Below are 21351 nucleotides of genomic sequence, written 5' to 3'. Positions count from 1 at the left end.
AGATGCACAGTCTTTACAATTTCCCTGGGTCATTCATCTAATGTTCTGAATTACTTTAACAGTAACCTAGCCTCTATACTGCTGTACCTGCCCTCTTTCAGATGGGACACAGACACACGGAGTCAAATTAAAGAAGTCCAGCAGAAAGAGACTAAAGACATTACTCAGGCCTCCACCCTCCCTAGTGTCCCTTTACAGCATGGTTGAGATCAATAACTATTAACTTTACAGCAAAGATTTAAAGGCAGAAACAGAGGCTCTACAGGAAACATACAACCTGGTTCGGTCTCCAGCTAGCTTTCCAGATGAGACCTCACATCAGGAGTAGTGCGTAATTTTGACTGTGAAAAATCATGCTTATTTATCACTACCACAGTACAATCCAATAGTTCACTGTCACATACTCATTTTACTGCTGCTTCTGCTTTACTGTCACATACTCATTTTACTGCTGCTTCAGTCTCAACAGTTTTCAAAAATGTACAACAAAAACATTTGAATGTTGACTTGTGATGCTTTTATTATTGAGTTTGCCTTGGCAAACATTATATAAAAATTTAATTCAAGAATAAGGCTGTCCTGTGCATGTCTTGATATACAGTCTGCACTTGTAAAGCAGAAGTAATGCAATCATTCAAACTGAAGGAGAATTTGAGTATATTACATATTATATGTATATTAAATTGCTGAGATCAGTAGCAATTCTCATAAACAAACGTTACTTAGCAAACCATCTGTCTCCCCTGTCTCGGTTCAAAATCAAAACTGTGTTTGTTAAGAAACAGTGCCCTCATTTTAATGAAGTAAGTAGCATGAGGGCTTGATTGAGTACATCCAGACTATTTAACTCTGGAAATTTGTTAAGTTAGGAATTTCAGTGTAATCAGAAACGTGTTGTTCGGATGTTTTACACAGAAGGAGTCTGAATGAGATATTGGAAGACAACAAGACCAGAGAGTGTATGAGCTGAAACATTATTAGGTGAGTAGATAGAATAAAGAAAATTACAGCACAGGAACAGGCCCTTTGGCTCTCCAAGCCTGCGTCGATCCAGATCCTCTATCTAAACCTGTAGCCTATTTTCCAAGGATCTATATCCTTCTGCTCCCTGCCCATTCATGTACCTGTCTAGACACATCTTGAATGATGCTATTATGCCTGGCTCTACCACCTCTGCTGGCAACACGTTCCAGGTACCGACCGCCCTTTGCGTAAAGAACTTTGCACAAATATCTCCCTTAAACTTTTCCCCTCTCCCCTTGATCTCGTGACCCCTAGTAATTGAGCCCCCACTTGGGGAAAACGCTTCCTGCTCTCCACCCTGTCTACGTCTCTCATGATTTTGTACGCATCAGTCAGGTCCCCCCTCAACCTCCGTCTTTCTAATGAAAATAATCCTAATTTACTCAACCTCTCTTCATACTTAGAGCCTTCCATTCCAGGCAACATCCTGGTGAACCTTCTCTGCACTCGCTCCAAAACATCCACATTCTTTTGGTAATGTGACCTGAACTGTATGTGGTATTTCAAATGTGGCTGAACAAAAGTCTTATACAACTGTAACATGACCTGCCAACTCTTGTACTCAATACCCTGTCCGATGAAGTAAAGCATGCTGTATGCCTTCTCGACCACTATCAACCTACATTGCCATCTTCAGAGCACGATGGACCTGAACACCCAGATCTCTCTGTACATGTCAATTTTCCCCAGGACTTTTCCATTTACCGTGTAGTGCACTCTTGACTTGGACCTTCCAAAATGCATCACCTCCATCTGCCATTTTTCTGCCCAACTCTTCAGTCTATCTATATTCTGCTGCATTCTCTGACAGTCCTCTTCACTATCTGCTAGTCCATCAATCTTAGTGTTTCTGCAAACTTGCTAATCAGACCACCTATCCTTCCTCCAGATCATTTGTGTATATTACAAATAGCAGTGGTCCCAACATCGATCCCAACACCACTGGTCACAGTTCTCCATTTTGAGAAACACCCTTCCACTATTATTTGCTGTCTCCTGTTGCCCAGCCAATTCTCTAACCATCTAGCTAGTACACTCTGGACCCCATGCAACTTCACTTTCTCTATCAGCCCACCATTGGGAACCTAATCAAATAACTTACTGAAGGACATGTATATGACATCTACAGCCCTTCCCTCATCAATCAACTTTGTCACTTCCTCAAAGAATTCTATTAAGTTGGTAAGACATGACCTTCCCTGCATAAAACCATGTTGCCGGTCACTGACAAACCCATTTTCTTCCAAATGGGAATACATACTATCCCTCGGTATCTTCTCCAGCAGCTTTCCTACCACTGTCGTCAGGCTCACTGGTCTATAATTACCTGGATTATCGTTGCTACCCTGCTTAAACAAGGGGACATTAGCAATTCTCCAGGACATCAGCTGTGTTCAAGGATGCTGCAAAAATATTTGTTAAGGCTCCAGCTATTTCCTCTCTTGCTTCTCTAAGTAACCTGGGATAGATCCCATCCGGACCTGGGGACCTTAATGTCCACCTTAATGCTTGTTAGATTACCTAACATGTTGTCCCTCCTTATGCTGACTTGAAGTATTCAAACATCTGTCCTTAACCTCAATATCCATCATGTCCCTCTCCCTGGTCAATACCGACGCAAAATACTCAATAAGAATCTCACCCATTTTCTGACTTCCCTCCGCTGTCCTTGAATGAGCCAACTCTTTCTCTAGTCACCCTCTTGCTCCTTATATTTGAATAAAATATAACTTAACGCTGTTTGCTAAAGATATTTCATGACCACTTTTAGCCCTCTTAATTCCTTGTTTCAGATTGGTTCCACTTTCGTTGTATTCTTCTAAAGCTTCATCTGTTTTCATTCGCCTAGACCTTATGTATGCTTCAGTTTTCCTCTTAGCTAACCTCACAATTTCACGTGTCATCCATGGTTCCATAATCTTGCCATTTCTATCCCTCATTTCACAGGAACATGTCTGCCCTGCACTCTAATTAACTTCTCTTTAAAATCCTCCCGCATATCAAACATGGATTTACCTTCAAACAGCTGCTCCCATTCCACATTCCCCAGCTCCTGCTGAATTTTGCTGTAGTTGGCCTTCCTCCAATTTAGCACTCTTCCTTTAGGACACTCTTGTCTTCGTCCATGAGTATTCTAAAACTTGCGGAATTGTGATCACTATTCTCAAAGTAATCTCCTACTGAAACTTCAACTACCTGGTCAGGCTCATTCACCAACACCAGGCCCCTTCCTGAGTTGGACTATTTACATACTGCTCTAGAAAACCCTCCTGGATATTCCTTACAAATTCTGCTCCATCTGAACGTCTAACACCAAGTGAATCCCAGTCAATGTTGGGAAAATTGAAATCGCCTATCACCACCACCTTGTTGCTCCTACATCTTTCCATAACCTGTCTACATATCTGTACCTTTATCTCATGCTCACTGTTGGGAGACCTGTAGTACAGCCTCAACATTGTTACACACCCTTCCTATTTCTGAGCTCTGCCAATATTGCCTCACTGCTCGAGTCCTCCATAGTGTCTTGCTTCAGTACAGCTGTGATATCCTCTCTGATCAGTAATACAACTGCTCCCCATCTTTTACTGCATGAAGCATCTATATCCTGAGATATTTAGTTGCCAATCCTGCCCTTCTTTCAACCAGGTGTCAGTAATAGCAATAACACCAGACTCCCAGGTACTAATCCAAACCATAAGTTCATCTGCCTTACCGACTACACTTTTCACGCTAAAACAAATGTACCTCAGACCACCTGTCCCTTTGCATTCATCATCTGCTCCCTGCCTATTCTTCCCAGTAGTCACGTTGATTGCATTATCTAGTTCCTCACAGACTTTAGTTACTACCTCCCCACTAACCTCCTAATTTGTTTCTCATCCCACTGCCACAATAGTTTAAATCCTCCCCAATAGCAACAGGTGACAGGCTGCAGAGGGCGGGTGTGTGTGTGTGTGTCTGTGTAGCAGGGGAAGCAGAGGTGAAATATTACATAAAATTAGGGCCAGGCTAACATTTGGAGTACATGATAAAATTCCATCTTGACAAATGTGAAATTTGAATTCAATATAATCTTGGATTAATGCAAGCCGAACAGTGACCCATGTAATCATTAGTCATTTGATAAATCAGAATTTGAGTACTGATAAAAGACAGTTTATTGAAGCCTTTTTTTTATTCATTCATAGAATATGGGTGATGCTGACTAGGCTAGCATTTACAGTCAGAGTTGTACAGCATGCTGGCCAGATATCCTAAATTAATCTAAACCCATTTGCCAACATTTGGCCCATATATCTCTAAACCCTTCCTAAACATACACCTATCTAGATACAGTTTAAATGCGGTTATTGTACCAGTGACCACCAGTTCCTCTGGCAGCTAATTCCATACATGCACCACCCTCTGCGTGGAGATGTTGCCCCGTAAAGCTTTTAAATCTTTCCCCTCCCACATTAAACCTATGTTCTCTAGTTTTGGACTCCAACACCCTGCGGAAAAGACCTTGTCTGTTTATCCTATTCATGTCCCTCATGATCTTATAAATCTCTACATGGTCACCCCTCAGTCTCTGATGCTCCAGGGAAAATAGCCCAAGCTTACTCAGCTTCTCCCTAAAGTTCAACTCCTTCAATCCTGGCAACATCCTTGTAAATCTTTTCTGAACTATTTCAAGTTTCACAACATCCTTCCTATAGCAGGGAAACCAGAATTGGATGCAGTATTCCAAAAGTGGCCTCACCAATTTCCTGTACAGCTGCAGCATGATCTCTCAACTTCTATACGCAAAGCATTGACCAATAAAGGCAAGTATACCAAATGCTTTTTTCACTATCCTGTTCACCTGTGATTCCACTTTCAAAGGACTATGAACATGCACACCAAGGACTCTTTGTTCAGCAACACACCCCAGCACTTTACCATTAAGTGTATAAATCCTGCCCTGATTTGTCCTTCCAAAATGCAACACAGCACATTTATCTAAATTAAACTTCATCTATGACTCTTTGGCCCACTTGCTCAAGGTCCTATTGTACTCTGAGATTCCTTCTTTGCTGTCCACTACGCTTCCAATTTTGTGTCATCTGCAAACTTAGTAACCATTACTCCTACTATGTCCTATTCCTAACTGTTCAGAAGTCAGTTAAGAGTTAGCCACATTGCTAGTGAGTTTGGAGTCACATGTGGGTCAGACTAGGTAAAGATGACAGTTGCCTTCCCTATGCGACATTAGTGAACCAGATGGCTTTTTTTTAACCAACTTTTGGCGACAGTTTCATGGTCATCATCAGACCCTCAATACCACATTTGTATTGAATTCAAATTTCACCACTAGCCGTGATGGTATTCAAACTGGGTCTCCAGAATATTAGTCTCTAGATCAATCTAGTGATAATACCTAGGCTCTTGCCCCTCATAATAGTTGGTAGACACTGCTGTTACTATATATTTGGAGCGAGTGAATTTGCTGTGGTAGCAATCAAGGGGTTTGCGGTGTCCTGAATGCTGCCAAGCTTCTTATGTGTTCTGGAACTGCACTCATCCTTGTAATTGGAGTGTATTTACACCACACCCCCGACTTAAATTCAAGAAAGTGAGGCAGCAGATCTGAGTGTGGTGGCCATCACCAAGAAGGTGCTAGAAAAACTGAATAGCCTGAACTTGGATAAATTACTTGGACCACATGGACTACTCCCCACAGTTCTAAGGGACATAGCTGAAGAGATAGAGTCATAGAGATGTACAGCATAGAAACTGACAGTTTGATCCAACCCATCCATGCCGACCAGATATCCCAACCCAGAGTCCCACCAGCCAGCATCTGGCCGAAATCCCTCAAAACCCTTCCTATTCATATACCCATTCAAATGCCTCTCAAATGTTGCAATTGTACCAGCCTCCACCACTTCCTCTGGCAGCTCATTCCATACATGTACCACCCTGTGTGAGAAAAAGTTGCCCCTTAGGTCTCTTTTATATCTTTCCATTCTCACCCTAAATCTATGCCCTCTAGTTCTGGACTGCCTGACCCCAGGGAAAAGACTTTGTCTATTTATCCTATCCATGCCCCTCATAATTTTGTAAACCTCTATAAGGTCATCCCTGACACTCCAGGGAAAACAGCCCCAGCCTGTTCAGCCTCTCCTTGGAGCTTAACTCCTCTAACCCTGGCAACAATCTTGTAAAACTTTTCTCAACTCTTTCAAGTTTCACAACATCTTTCCAATAGGAAGGAGAACAGAATTGCACGCAATATTCCAACAGTGGCCTAACCAATGTCCTGTACAGCAGCAGCATGACCTCCCAACTCCTGTACTCAATACTCTGACCAATAAAGTAAAGCATACCAAACGCCTTCTTCATTATCCTATCTACCTGCGATTCCACTTTCAAGGAGCTATGAACCTGCACTCCAGAGTCTCCTTGTTCAGCAACACTCGCGAGGACCTTACCATTAAGTGTATAAGTCCTGCTAAGATTTGCTTTCTCATAACGCAGCACCTCGCATTTATCGGAATTAAACTCCATTTGCCACTTCTCAGCCCATTGGCCCATGTGGTCAAGATCCTGTTGTAATCTGAGATAACCTTCTTCGCTGTCCACTACAACTCCAATTTTGGTGTCATCTGCAAACTTACTAACTATACCTCTTACGCTCACATCCAAATCATTGATATAAATTACGATCCTTGTGGCACTCCACTGGTCATAGGCCTCCAGTTTGAAAAACAACCATCCACCACCACCCTCTGTCTTCGACTTTAGAGCCAGTTCTGTATCCCAATGGCTCATTCTCCCTGTATTCCGTGGGATCTATCCTTGCTAACGAGTCTCCCATGGGGAACCTTGACGAATGCCTTACTGAAGTCCATATAGATCACATCTATCGCTCTGCCCTCATCAATCCTTTTTGTTACTTCTTCAAAAAACTCATGTGAGACATGATTTCCCATGCATAAAGCCATGTTGACTATCCCTAATCAGTCCATGCCTTTCCAAATACATGTAAATCCTGTCCATCAGGATTCCCTCCAACAACTTGCCCACCACCGACGTCAGGCTCACTGGTCTATCCTGGCTTGTCCTTACCACCTTTCTTAAACAGTGGCACCATGTTAGCCAACCTCCAGTCTTCTGGCACTTCACCTGTGACTATCGATGATACACATATCTCAGCAAGAGGCCCAGTAATCACTTCTCTAGCTTCCCACAGAGTTCTCGGGTACACCTGATCAGGTCCTGGGGATTTATCCACCTTTATGCGTTTCAAGACATCCAGCAGTTCCTTCTCTGTAATCTGGACATTTTTCAGGATGTCACCATCTATTTCCCTGCATTCTATATCTTCCATATCCTTTTCCACAGTAAATACTGATACAAAATATTCGTTTAGTATCTCCCCCATTTTCTGCGGCTCCACACAAAGGCCGCCTTGCTGTTCTTTTCCTCCCTAGTTACCTTTTTGACCTTAATGTATTTGTAAAAACCCTTTGGATTCTCCTTAATTCTATTTGCCAAAGGTCTCTCATGTCCCCTTTTTGCCCTTCTGATTTCCCTCTTATGTATACTCCTAGTGCCTTTATACTCTTCTAAGGATTCACTCGATCTCTCCTGTCTATACCTGACATATGCTTCCTTCTTTTTCTGAACCAAACCCTCAATTTCTTTAGTCATTCAGCATTCCCTATATCTACCAGCCTGTCCTTTCACCCTAACAGGAATATACTTTCTCTGGATTCTCATTATCTCATTTCTGAAGGCTTCCCATTTTCCAGCCATCCCTTTACTTGCGAACATCTGCCCCGAACCAGCTTTTGAAAGTTCTTGCCTAATACCGTCAAAATGAGCCTTTCTCCAATTTAGAACTTCAACTTTTAGATCTGGTCTATCCTTTTCCATCACTATTTTAAATGTAATAGAATTATGGTCACTGGCCCCAAAGTGCTCCCCTAATGACACCTCAGTCACCTGCCCTACCTTATTTCCCAAGAGTACGTCAAGTTTTGCACCTTTTCTAGTAGGTACATCCACATATTGAATCAAAACATTTTTTTGTATACACTTAAATTCCTCTCCATCTAAACCCTTAACACTATAGCAGACCCAGTCTATGTTTGGAAAATTAAAATCCCCTACCAGAACCACCCAATTATTCTTACAGATAGCTGAGATCTCCTTACAAGTTTGTTTCTCAATTTCCCTCTGACTATTAGGGGGTCTATAATACAATCCCAATAAGGTGATCATCCCTTTCTTATTTCTCAGTTCCACACAAATAACTTCCTTGGATGTATTTCCAGGAATATCCTCCCTCAGTACAGCTGATAGTCAAGGTGGCAGTGGTAATCTTTCAGGAATTGCTAGAATCAGGAAGGGTCCAGAAGACTGGAAAATCACTAACACGACACCCCTGTTTAAAAGGGGAGTAAGACAAAAGATGGAAAATTACAGTCCAATTAGCCCAACCTCAGTCACGGGTAACCCACTGAAACCCACTGTGAAGGATGAGATTTCTGAATATTTGGAAGTGTATGATAAAACAGGGTAAAGTCAGCATGGTTACATCAAGAGAAGGTCATGCCTGAAAAATCTTCTAGAATTCTTTGAGGAAGTAACAAACAGGTTAGACCAAGGACAGCCAATGGATGTTATCTACCTGGACTTCAGGAAAGCCTTTGACAAGGTGCCACACAGGAGGCTACTGAGCAAGATCAGGGTCCATGGTGTTACAAGTAAGGTGCTTGCATGGATAGAAGCTTGGCTATCTGGCAGAAAGCAGGGAGTGGCGATAAAAGGGTCCTTCTCAGGATGGCAGCCGGTGTTCTGCAAGGCTCAATGTTGGGACCATGGCTTTTCATTTTACACATTAATGATCTAGATGAAGGAACTGAGTGCATTCTGGTTACGTTTGCAGATGATACAAAGATAAGTAGAGAGACAGGTAGCATTGAGGAGGCTGGAGGCTGCTGAAAGATTAGGATAATTTAGGAGAATGGGCAAAGAAGTGTCAGATGGAGTACAACGTGGGAAAGTGTGGGGTCATGCACTTTGGTAGGAAGAATAGAGGCATGGATTTTTTTCTAAATGGGGAGAAAATTCAGAAGTCTGAAGTGCAAAGAAATTTGGGCCTTCTAGTCCAGGATTTTCTCAAGGTAAACTTGCAGGTTGAGGTAGTTAGGAAGGCAAATGCACTGATGGCATTTATTTTGAAAGGACTTGAACATAAAAGCAGGGATGTATTTCTGAGGCTCTGGTCAGACGACATTTGGAGTATTGTGCACAGTTTTGGACCGCATCTGAGGAAGAATGTACTGGCCTTGGAGTGTGTTCAGAGGAGGTTCACAAGAATTGTCCCAGGAATGAAAAGCTTAACACATGAGGAACGTTTGAGGACTCTGGGTCTATACTCGATACAGTTTAGAAGGATGAGGGAGGATCTAATTGAAATATGCAGAACAGAACATAAAACAAAACAGCACAGTACAGGCCCTTCAGCCCGGGATGTTGAGCCAAGCATTTACCTTAATCTAAGATCAACCTAATCTACACACCCCTCAATTTATTGCTGTCCATGTGCTTATCCAGCAGTTGCTTAAATGCCCCTAATGGCTCTGACTCTACTACCACTGCAGGCAGTGCATTCCACACACCCACTACTCTCTGCGTGAAGAACCTACCTCTCCCCTTCCTCCAAAAACCTTAAAATTATGACCCCTCATGACAGCCATTTTTGCCCTGGGGAGAAGTCTCTGGCTATCTACTCTATCTATGCCTCTCATTACCTTGTACACCTCTATCAAGTCACCTCCCTTCTCTCCAGAGTGAAAAGTCCTAGCTCACTCAAGCTCTCTTCATAAGACAAGCCCTGCAATCCAGGCAGCATCCTGGTAAATCTCCTCTGCACCCTCTCTAAAACATTACATCCTTCCTATAATGAGGCAATCAGAACTGGACACAATATTCCAAGAGTGTTCTAACCACTGTTTTATGGAGCTGCAGCAAAATCTCATGACTCTTAAACTCAATCTCCCTGTTAATGAAAGCCAAAACAACCTTATCAACTTGGGTGGCAACTTTGAGGGATCAATGTACATGGACCCTGAGACCCTGCTGCTCCTCCACACTCGAGTGTGTTATGCTGGAAAAGCACAGGTCAGTCAGCATCTGAGGAGCTGGAGAATCGATGTTTCAGGCATAAGCCCTTCACCAGGACCTGTACACTGCCAAGAATCCTGTCATTAACCCTGTTTCAGCATTCAAATTTGACCTTCCAAAATGAATCACTTCATATTTATCCAGGATGAACTCCATCTGCCACTTCTCAGCCCAGCTCTGCATCCTGTCAATGCCTTATTGTAGTCTGTAACAGCCCTCGACACTATCTGCAACACCACCTACCTTTGTCATCGGCAAACTTACTAACCCACCTTCCACTTCTTCATCCACATCATTCATAAAAATTACAAAGAGCAGAGGTTCAAGAACCCTGCGGGGACCATTGGTCACCGACCTCCAGGCAATCCAAAGATGTGCAGGTCAGGTGAATTGACTAGGCTAAATTTCCCCAGTTTTAGGTGCTTTAGTCAGGGGTAAATTTAGGGAAATAGGTCTGGGTGGGTTACTCTTCAAAAGGGTCAGTGTGGACTTGTTAGGCCAAATGGCCTGTTTCCACACTGTAGGGAATCTAATCATGTGGAATCTTTTTCATCCACTATCACTCGCTGTCTTCTTTCAGCCAGCCAATTCTGTATCCAGACAGCCAAATTTTCCTATATCTCATTCCTCCTAACTTTCTGAATCAGCATACTGTGGGGAGCCTTATCAAATGCCTTACTGAAATCCATATACACCACATTCACTGCTTGACTTTTGTCAACTTGTCTCGTCACATCCTCAAAGAACTCAATAAATCTTGTGAGGCATGACCTGCCCCTCACAAAGTCATGCTATCTTTAATGAAACTATGTTTTTCCAAATAGTCATAAATCTTATCTATCAGAATCCTTTCCAGTACCTTGCTTACCACAGATGTAAGAATGATTGGTCTGTAATTCCCAGGGATTTCCCTATTCCCTTTCTTGAACAGAGGAACAACATTTGCCTCCCTCCAGTCATCTGGTACTACTCCTGTAGAGAGTGAGGATGCAAAGATCATTGCCAGAGGTACAGCAATCTCATTCCTCATTTCCCATAGTAACCTTGGATACATCTGGTTCAGCCCTGAGGACTTACCTATCTTGATGCTTCCCAGAATTTCTAGCACATCTGCTTTCTAATATCAATCTGTTCAAGCCTATTAACCTGGTCCACAGTGTTCTCACTATCACAAGGTCCCTCTTTTTAGTGAACACTGAAGCAAAAAAACTCATTTACGGCCTCCTCTACCTCTTCAGACTGCAGGCACAAGTTCTTCCACTATCCTTGATCGGCCTTACCCTCTCTTTGATCATTCTCTTATTCCTCACGTACATGTAGAACGCCTTTTGGGTTTTCCCTAATCTTTCCTACAAAGGCTTTTTCGTGCCCCTTCCTAGCTCTCCTCAATCCATTTTTGAGTTCTTTCCTAGCTAATTTGTAATCATCTAAAGCTATCCCAGATCCTTTCTGCCTCAACCTTAGGTAAGCTTCCTTCTTCCTCTTGATGAGAAACTCCTCTTCTCTTTTCATCCAAGACTCTTTCACCTTACCATTCCTTGCCTCAGTGGGACAAAGTTAACCTACACTCGCCACAAGTACCCCTTAAACAGCCACCACATTTCTGCTGAGCATTTCCCAATTTATACTCCACAGTCCTGTCTAACAGCAGTATAATTTCCCTTCCCCCAATAAATATCTTCCCATATTGTCTGTTCCCATCCCTCTCCATGGCTACGGTGAAGATGAGGCAGTTGTGGTCACTGTATCCGAGACAAGGAGAAACTTCTTCAGCCAGAGTGGTGAATCTATGAACTTCATTGCCACAGAAGGCTGCGGAGGCCAGGTCATTGAGTATATTTAAGACGGAGATAGATAGCTTCTCGAATATCAAAGGTTACAGGGAGAAAGCGGAAGAATGGGGTTGAGAAACTTATCAGCTATGATTAAATGGCAGAGCAGACTCAATTGGCTGAATGGCCTAATTTCTGCTCCTATGTCTTCTATCCTGTAGATGCCAGACAGGCTTTGGGGAGTCAGGACATGAGTTATTCACTGTAGGATGCCAAGCCTCTCTTGCTGCTGTAGCCACAGTATGTTAATGCTCAGTCAGTTTCTAGTCAATATTAATCCCCAAGGTGTTGATAATGGGGGAATTCAGTGATGGCAATACCATTACATGTCAAGAGATGTGAGGGTAGGTGTGGGATTGGGGTGATGGTTAGCTTCTCTATTGTTGGCGGTAGTCATTATCTGGCACCTGTGTGTTATGAATGTTGCTTGCCACTTGAGAGCCTAAGCCTGAATGTTGTCCAAGTCTTGCTGCCTTTGGATTTGGACTACTTCATGATCTTAGGAGTCATAAATGGTGCTAATCATTGTGCAATCATTAACATACATTCTCAGTTCTGATCTTATGATGAAGGGATGGTCATTGATAAAGCAAAAGAAGGTGGTTGGGCCTTGGACACCACCCTGAGGAACTAAGGGCTCTTGTAGTGCAATAGTAGTGGCTCTGTCTCTGAAACAGGAGATCTTGGTTAGGGGAGAAAGTGAGGTTTGCAGATGCTGGAGATCAGAGCTGAAAATGTGTTGCTGGAAAAGCGCAGCAAGTCAGGCAGCATCCAGGGAACAGGAGAATCGACGTTTCGGGCATAAGCCCTTCTTCCTGAAGAAGGGCTTACGCCGAAACGTCGATTCTCCTGTTCCCTGGATCTTGGTTAGGAGTCACTTGCTTCAACTGTGAGACAACATCCTTGATCTGGTTGGATAAAAAATTCCTACCCTGAGGAACTATAGAAACACTAGGGTCTTGGGCTGCGATTTATTTAAAAAAAAAAAGTCCTGAGGGAGCTTCTGGAACTGAGATACTTGACCTCCAACAAAATTCCTTTATGTGAAGTATGACTCCAGTCAGCAGAGTTTTTTTCTCACTGAGTCTAATTTTGCTTGGACTCCTTGATACTAGACTTGGTCAAATGCAGCTTTGATGTCGAAGGCAATTCTTCTCACCTCAAGTTCAGCTATTTTGTCCACATTTGGAGTAAGGCTATAATGAGATCAGGAGTTGAGTGGCTCTGAAGAAACCCAAACTGTGCTGGCTATTACTAAGCAAATGATGCTTGATAACATTGTTGATAATCCCCTTCCATCACTTTATTAATGATCAATAGTAGACTGATGGAGCAGGTAATTTGTTGAGTTGGATTGGTCCTGCTTGTGTAAGAGGCATACCCCGGCAATTTCTACACGGTCATAGAGATGTGAATATTATAGCGGTACTGCCACAGCTAAGGATGCAGCACTTTCACTAGCATGTCGTCCGCATTACTACAGCAATATTTTCAGGGCACATAACCTTTGCAGAATTCATAATATCACATGGAGTGAAACAAATTGGGTGAAGACTGGCATCTTTGGCACTGGGGACCTCTGGAAGAAGCCACAATGAACCATCTACTTGGCTCTTCTTGTTACAAATGCTTTAGCCTCATCTTTTGCAGATTTGCACATATCATTGAGGATGGGGTAATTGTGGAGTTTCCTTCTTGAGTGAGTTGTTTAATTGCCCACTGTCATTCATGCTTGAATGTGGCAGGGCTGTAGAGCTGAGAGTGAATCCATTGGTTGTGGAATTGCTTAGCTTTGTCCATCACTTGCTGTTTATGCTGTTTGGCATGCAAAAAGCCCTATGTTGTAACCTCACTAGGTTGACACCTCATTTTTAGGTCTACAAGCTGTTGCTTCTGCCATGCTCACCTGTACTCCCATTGAGCAAGGGCTGATCTCCTGGCTTGGTGGTAATGTTAGAATGGGTAATATAGTGGGCAATAATGTGGATTATGTTCAAATACAATTTGGATTTTGCATGGCGACCATGCCTCACAACACAATGGAGGATATCCTTCATGTGAAGAGAAGCTTCATTTCCTTGAGGACTCCTGGCAATACTGTCATCTGACAAGCAGGTCAAGTTAGGTTGATGTCAAGTATGTTTTACCCTCTTGGTTCCCTCACTACCTGCCTCAGATCTAGTCTATCTGCAATGTCCTTTAGGAGTCAAACAGCACAGTTAGTAGTGAAGCTGCCAAGTTACTATTTATGATGAACACTGAAGTCCCCATCCAGAGAACAATTTGAGTTCTTGCTAATCTCAATACTTCCTCCAAATGGTGTCCAAGACGGAGGAGTACAAGGAGAGGGACTGTGTGTGTAATCAGTAGGAGGTTTCCTTGCTTATAGTTGAGCTAGTGCCAAGACATAAGATTGAGACTCAACTTGAGGACTCCCAGTGCAACTCTTTCCTGATTGTATCGCACTATGCTGCCAAAACTGCTGAGTTTGTCTGCCTGTGGGATAGGATATACTCAGGGATGACTATGGTAGTGTCAACTGAAATGATGATTTGCACCTTACGTACAATGTCAGGCTGTGGCACGACTAGCCGATAGCACAGCTATCCTGATTTTGGCACAAACCTCGAGATATTAATAAGGATGCCCTTGCAGAGTGACAGGAATGTATTTCCAGTGCCTAGGTCAATGTGAGAGCCCAGTTTTCATCTTTTCAGCCTTTATAGTGATTTTATACAACTGAGTGGCTTGCTGGGTTAGTTCAGAAGGCAGTTAAGAGATCAACCACTTTTCCATGAATTTACAGTAACATGTAGGCCAGGCCAGGCAAAGATACCAGTTTCCTTCCTTAAAGGACATTAATCTCGGAGATGGGCTTTTACAACAATTGACAATTTACAACAATTAGATGCTTTGTTACAGACATTTAAAAAAAAATCCTACTCCAAAGGGGACGTGAGATAGCTTTGGCAGAGTTAAGGAGAATCCAAAGGGTTTTTACAAATACATTAAGGACAAAAGGGTAACTAGGGAAAGAATAGGGCCCCTCAAAGATCAGCAAGGCGGCCTTCATGTGGAACCGCAGGAGACGGGGGAGATACTAAACGAGTAGTTTGTATCAGTATTTATTGTAGAAAAGGAGATGGAAGATATAGAATGTAGGGAAATAGATGGTGACATCTTGAAAAATGTCCATATTACAAAGGAGGAAGTGCTGGATGTCTTGAAATGCATAAAGTGGATAAATCCCCAGGACCTGATCAGGTGTACCCTAGAACTCTGTGGAAAGCTAGAGAAGTGATTGCTGGGCCTCTTGCTGAGATACTTGTATCATCAATAGTCACAGGTGAAGTGTGGAAGACCGGAAGTTGGCTAACGTGGTGCCACTGTTTAAGAAAGGTCTTAGGGACAAGCCAGGGAACTATAGACCTGTGAGCCTGACGTCGGTGGTAGGCAAGTTGTTGGAGAGAATCCTGAGGGACAGGATATACATGTATTTGGAAAGGCAAGGACTGATTAGGGATAGTCAACATGTGTTGGAAATTATGTCTCACAAACTTGATTGAGTTTTTTGAAGAAGTAACAAAGAGGTTTGATGAGGGCAGAGCAGTAGATGTGATCTATGTAGACTTCAGTAAGGTGTTCATGGGAGACCAGTGAGCAAGGATAGATCTTATGGAATACAGGGAGAACTCGCCATTTGGATACAGAACTGGCTCAAAGGTAGAAGACAGAGGGTGAGGGTGGAGGGTTGTTTTTCAGACTGGAGGCCTGTGACCAGTGGAGTGCCACAAGGATCGGTGCTGGGTCCACTACTTTTCATCATTTATATAAATGATTTGGATGTGAGCATAAGAGGTACAGTTAGTAAGTTTGCAGATGACACCGGGGCGGCATGGTGGCACAGTGGTTAGCACTGCTGCCTCACAGCACAGGGCTCCAGGCTCAATTCTAGCCTCGGGCAACTGTCTGGGTGGAGTTCCCTGTCTCTGCGTGGGTTTCCTCCGGGTGCTCCGGTTTCCTCCCATAATCCAAAGGTGTGCAGGTTAGGTGAATTGGCCATGCCAAACTGCCCATAGTGTTAGGTACATTAGTCAGAGGGAAACTGGGTCTGGGTGGGTTACTCTTCGAAGGTTCGGAGTGGACTTATTGGGCCGAAAGGCCTGTTTCCACACTGTTAGGAATCTAATCTAATCTAATTTCAAAATTGGAGGTGTAGTGGACATCGAAGAAGGTTATCTCAGATTACAACAGGATCTTGATGAGATGGGCCAATGGGCTGAGAAGTGGCAGATGTAGTTTAGATAAAGGTGAGGTGCTGCATTTTGGGAAAGCAAATCTTAGCAGGACTTATACACTTGATGGTAAGGTCCTAGGGAGTGTTGCTGAACAAAGAGACCTCGGAGTGCAGGTTCATAGCTCCTTGAAAGTGGAGTTGCAGGCAGATAGGATAGTGAAGGCGGCATTTGGCATGCTTTCCTCTATTGGTCAGAGTATTGAGTATAGGAGTTGGGAGGTCATTTTGCGGCTGTACAGACAATTGATTAGGCCACTGTTGGAACACTGCGTGCAATTCTGGTCTCCTTCCTATCGGAAAGATATTGTGAAACTTGATAGGGTTCAGAAAAGATTTACAAGGATGTTGCCAGGGTTGGAGGATTTGAGCTATAGGGGGAGGTTCTACAGGCTGGAGCTGTTTTCCCTGGAGCATCTGAGGCTGAGGGGTGACCCTGTAAAGGTTTATAAAATCATGAGGGGCATCCCGGGGTGGGGGAATCCAGAACTAGAGGGCATAGGTTTAGAGTGAAAGGGGAAAGATATAAAAGAGACTTAATGGCAACTTTTTCACTCAGAGGGTGGTACATGCATGGAATGGGCTGCCAGAGGAAGTGGTGGAGGAGAGTACAATTGCAACTTTAAAAGGCATCTGGATGGGTATATGAAAAGGAAATGTTTGGAGGGATATGGGCCAGGTGCTGGCAGATGAGATAGATTGGGTTGGGATATCTGGTCGGGGGCATGGACGAGTTGGACCGAAGGGTCTGTTTCCATGCTGTACATCTCTATGACTGTCCGACTCTATGCTGCGGCAGGATTCAAATCCAGGTCCCCGAGCATTACGTGGATTACTGGTACAGTGACAAACCACCATGCCATTGCCTTCCCATCATTAACTGATGCATCCTCCACAGCAGGACTGCCACCAGAGTTCACTTGCCAATCAGCATTCTCCTGTCATACAGTGTAAATCTTTTTCCTTTATTTTGGTATTACCTGCAAATTGTGATGACAAATGCAAGAGAAAAAGCTACAACAAAATGTGCCCTCTTCCAGAAATACCCATGCAATCATTGTCATAGAATCATAGAGATTTACAACATGGAAACAGACCCTTTGGTCCAACTCGTCCATGCCAGCCAGATATCTGAACATAATTTGCCAGCACTTGGCCCATATCCCTCTAAACACTTCCTATTCATATACCTATCCAGATGCTTTTAAATGTTCTAATTGTACCAGCCTCCACCACTTCCTCTGGCAGCTCATTCCATACATGCACCACACTTTGAGTGAAAAAGTTGCCTTTTAGGTACCTTTTAAATTTCTTCCTTCTCACCCTAAACCTATGCCCTCTAGTTCTGGACTTACCCCACCCCTGGGAAAAGACCTTGTCTATTTACCCTATCCATGCCCCTTATGATTTTATAGACCTCTATAAGGTCACTCTCAGTCTCCAAACGGCCAGGAAAAACAGCTTCAGCCTATTCAGCCTCTCCCTATAGCTCAATCCTCCAACTATGGCAACATCGTTGTGAATCTTTTCCGAACCCTTTCAAGTTTCACAACATCCTTTATCAGAAAGGGAATGAATACAAAAAGAAATCAAGCTCCACCAAACCGGTTTAAAACAACAGATCATTCTCAGCCAAAGCACCTCCTGTTGTGTTTGCTCCACATTACAAAAGGTGAAATAAAGATTCACAGGAATAACCAAGAAGTTAGATTTCAGAGATTAGGACTGTTCTCAATAGAGAAGATTGAGAGGAGATTTAATATGGTATTCAAGCATCAAAGAATCTGAACAGAGTAGACTGAGAAAAGCTATTAGGAGAAAGTGAGGACTGCAGATGCTGGAGATCAGAGCTTAAAAATGTGTTGCTGGAAAAGCGCAGCAGGTCAGGCAGCAAAGGAGAAGGAGAATCGACGTTTAGGGCATTAGCCCTTCTTCAGGAATGAGGAGGGTGTGCCAAGCAGGCTAAGTTAAAAGGTAGGGAGGAGGGGGATTGGGAATGTGATAGGTGGAAGGCGGTTAAAGTGAGGGTGATAGGCCGGAGAGGGGGTGGGGGCGGAGAGGTCAGGAAAAAGATTGCAGGTCAAGAAGGCGGTGCTGAGAGTGAGGGTTGGGACTGAGAAAAGGTGGGGGCAGGGGAAATGAGGAAGCTGGAGAAATCCGCATTCATCCCCTGTGGCGGAGTGGGAGGGGGAGTTAAAGTGTTGAGCCACGGGGCGGTTGGGTTGGTTGGTGCGGGTGTCCCAGAGGTGTTCTCTGAAACGTTCCGCAAGTAGGCGGCCTGTCTCCCCATTGTATAGGAGGCCACATCGGGTGCAGCGGATGCAGTAAATGATGTGTGTGGAGGTGCAGGTGAATTTCTGATGGATATTGAAGGATCCCTTGGGGTCTTGGAGGGAAGTGAGGGGGGAGTGTGGGCTCAAGTTTTGCATTTTTTGCAATTGCAGGGGAAGATGCTGGGAATGGAGGTTGGGTTGGTGGGTGGTGTGGATCTGACAAGGGAGTCGTGGAGGGAGTGGTCTTTTTGGAACGCTGATGGGGTGGGGAGGGAAATATATCCTTGGTGGTGGGGTCCGTTTGGAGGTGGCAGAAATGACAAAAATGAGAAAAGCTGTTCCCACAGCAGAGATTTAAGGTAACGGAGAAAGGGTAAAATGAGGCAAAACCTCTCATGAGTTGTTTGTATCTTGAATGCATTGTCTAACCACAAGGTGGTGACAGATTTAATCACGGAATTCAAGAGGGAATCAGATCACTATAGGAAAAGGAAAACTTTGCAGAGAGCCAGCACAGATATGGTGGACCGAATGATCTGTCTGACTTATAACCATTTTATGAATGCATTGAAAGAGGATGGCATGCGTATCAGGATTTATTTTGTGCTTTAACTAGCTAATATCCCTTTTGTTTCAACATTAAAAACAATCAATTGCTTTTTGTGCTGAATGATAGTAAGAAGCAAATGCAAGTGGCTCATTTACTTATGGATTAGGCTGATCAGTCTGCGAGGGAGCTGGGATATCATATATATCCACAGGGAATAAGCACCAGGCCCAGTGAGGACAAGCAAAATTCAGTAAGAATTGATGATTTTATATTTTATCATGAAATAAGCCTATATTAAAGCAAAGGTTACCTGTGGTGCTATTATACCAAACAGGATGGCAGCCATGGCTGCATAGTGTCCCAATAACCAATTCAGCACTGCGTCTGTACACCCACCGACATAGATGATTTGAAGGACAGTGAAACGCTGTGGAGAAAATGTGAAATATGAATCACTTCCTCTTAATTGCTTGATGAAAGTATTGGCAGAATGCAATATACCTCCATTTGTGCCAGTTCTGAATGCATGCCAGACATTCTCGAGAAATGCGACAAACATCAAGAAAAATGTTCAGTGAACTTTTCATAGAGTCATAGAGACGTACAGCATGGAAACTGACCCTTCGGTCCAACCTGTCCATGCCGACCAGATATCCCAACTCTATCTAGTCCCACCTGCCAGCACCCAGCCTTTATTCCTCCAAACCCTTCCTATTCATATACCCATCCAAATGCCCTTTGACTGTTGTAATTGTACCAGCCTCCACAACTTCCTCTGGCAGCTCATTCCATACCCGTATCACCCTCTGTGTGAAAAAGTTGCCCCTTAGGTCTCTTTTATATCTTTTCCCTCTCACCCTAAACCTATGCCCTCTAGTTCTGGACTCCCCGACCCCATGGAAAAGACTTTGCCTATTTACCCAATCCATGCCCCTCATGATTTTATAAACCTCTATAAGGTCACCCCTCAGCCTCTGACGTTCCAGGGAAAACAGCCCCAGCCTGTTCTACCTCTCCCTGTCGCTCAAATCCTCCAACCCTGGCAATATCCTTGTAAAAATCTTTTGCAAGGCTTAAAATTAGCCTGCACACTGGAAATCAGCCTGCATGCAGAACTCAGGATATGCTTTACAGAGCGGAATCAGAGCTAACTTGTGCAGAAGATACAGAACCAGCAATCCACCTCTACACAGAATTCTTAGCCAATTTATACGTAAGCAATATAACTTCTGTAACTTAGCAGCAACCTCACTACCAACACAAAGCAAATGGTAGCTGTCGCTCTGCTCTATTTGCCATTCAGAGATTCAAAGAAGGATACTGAATGAACAGCTATCTCATGGCAATAGAGTCATAGAGGCATAGAGTTGTACAGCACAGAAACAGACCCTTCATTCTAATTCATCCCTGCTGACCAGATATCCTAAACGAATCTAGTCCCACTTGCTGGTATTTGGCTCATATCCCTCTAAACCGTTCCTATTCATATGCCCACCCAGATACCTTTTAAATGTTAATTGCACCAGCCTCCACCACTTCCCCTAGCAGTTCATTTCATATGTGCACCAGCCTCTGTTTGTAAATGTTGCCCCTTAGGTCCTTATGCCCTCCAGTTTCACACTCCCGTATCCTGGGAAAAAGATCTAGGCTATTCACCTTATCATTGTCCCTCATTATTTTATAAACCTCTAAGGTCACCTCTCAGTCTCCAATGCTCCAGGATAAAATAACCCCAGCCTATTCAGCCTCTCCCTGGAGATCAAACCCTCTAACCTCAACAACATCCTCATAAATCTTTTCTGAATCTTTTCAAGTTTAAATTTTTTCTATAGCAAGGAAACTACAATTGTACACAGTTTTCCAAAAGTGGCCTAACCAATGCCCTCTATAGATGTGGTTCTGTTCGCCGAGCTGGGAATGTGTGTTGCAGACATTTCGTCCCCTGTCTAGGTGACATCCTCAGTGCTTGGGAGCCTCCTGTGAAGCACTTCTATGATCTTTCCTCCGGCATTTATAGTGATTTGAATCTGCCGCTTCCGGTTGTCAGTTCCAGCTGTCCGTTGCAGTGGTTGGTATATTGGGTCCAGGTCGATGTGCTTATTGATTGAATCTGTGGATGAGTGCCATGCCTCTAGGAATTCCCTGGCTGTTCTCTGTTTGGCTTGTCCTATAATAGTAGTGTTGTCCCAGTTGAATTCATGTTGCTCGTCATCTGCATGT

General features: G+C 43.6%; 1 protein-coding gene across 2 annotated transcripts in view; it reads right to left on the bottom strand.

Moving 5' to 3' along the window:
• The window catches only part of tspan15 (tetraspanin 15), a 202937-nt gene that overhangs the window by 15322 nt on the left and 166264 nt on the right, over positions 1–21351 (bottom strand). For both annotated transcript variants that reach the window (XM_043712236.1, XM_043712237.1), the window contains one exon: positions 19442–19558. In XM_043712236.1, the coding sequence (XP_043568171.1) occupies positions 19442–19558 (117 nt within the window). The remainder of the gene's footprint in view (positions 1–19441; positions 19559–21351) is intronic.

This window comes from Chiloscyllium plagiosum, chromosome 22 (assembly GCF_004010195.1).
Source record: "Chiloscyllium plagiosum isolate BGI_BamShark_2017 chromosome 22, ASM401019v2, whole genome shotgun sequence".
NCBI lineage: Eukaryota > Metazoa > Chordata > Chondrichthyes > Orectolobiformes > Hemiscylliidae > Chiloscyllium > Chiloscyllium plagiosum.
The sequence above is the reverse complement of the archived record's forward strand: the minus strand, read 5'-3'. Positions and strand labels throughout refer to the sequence as shown.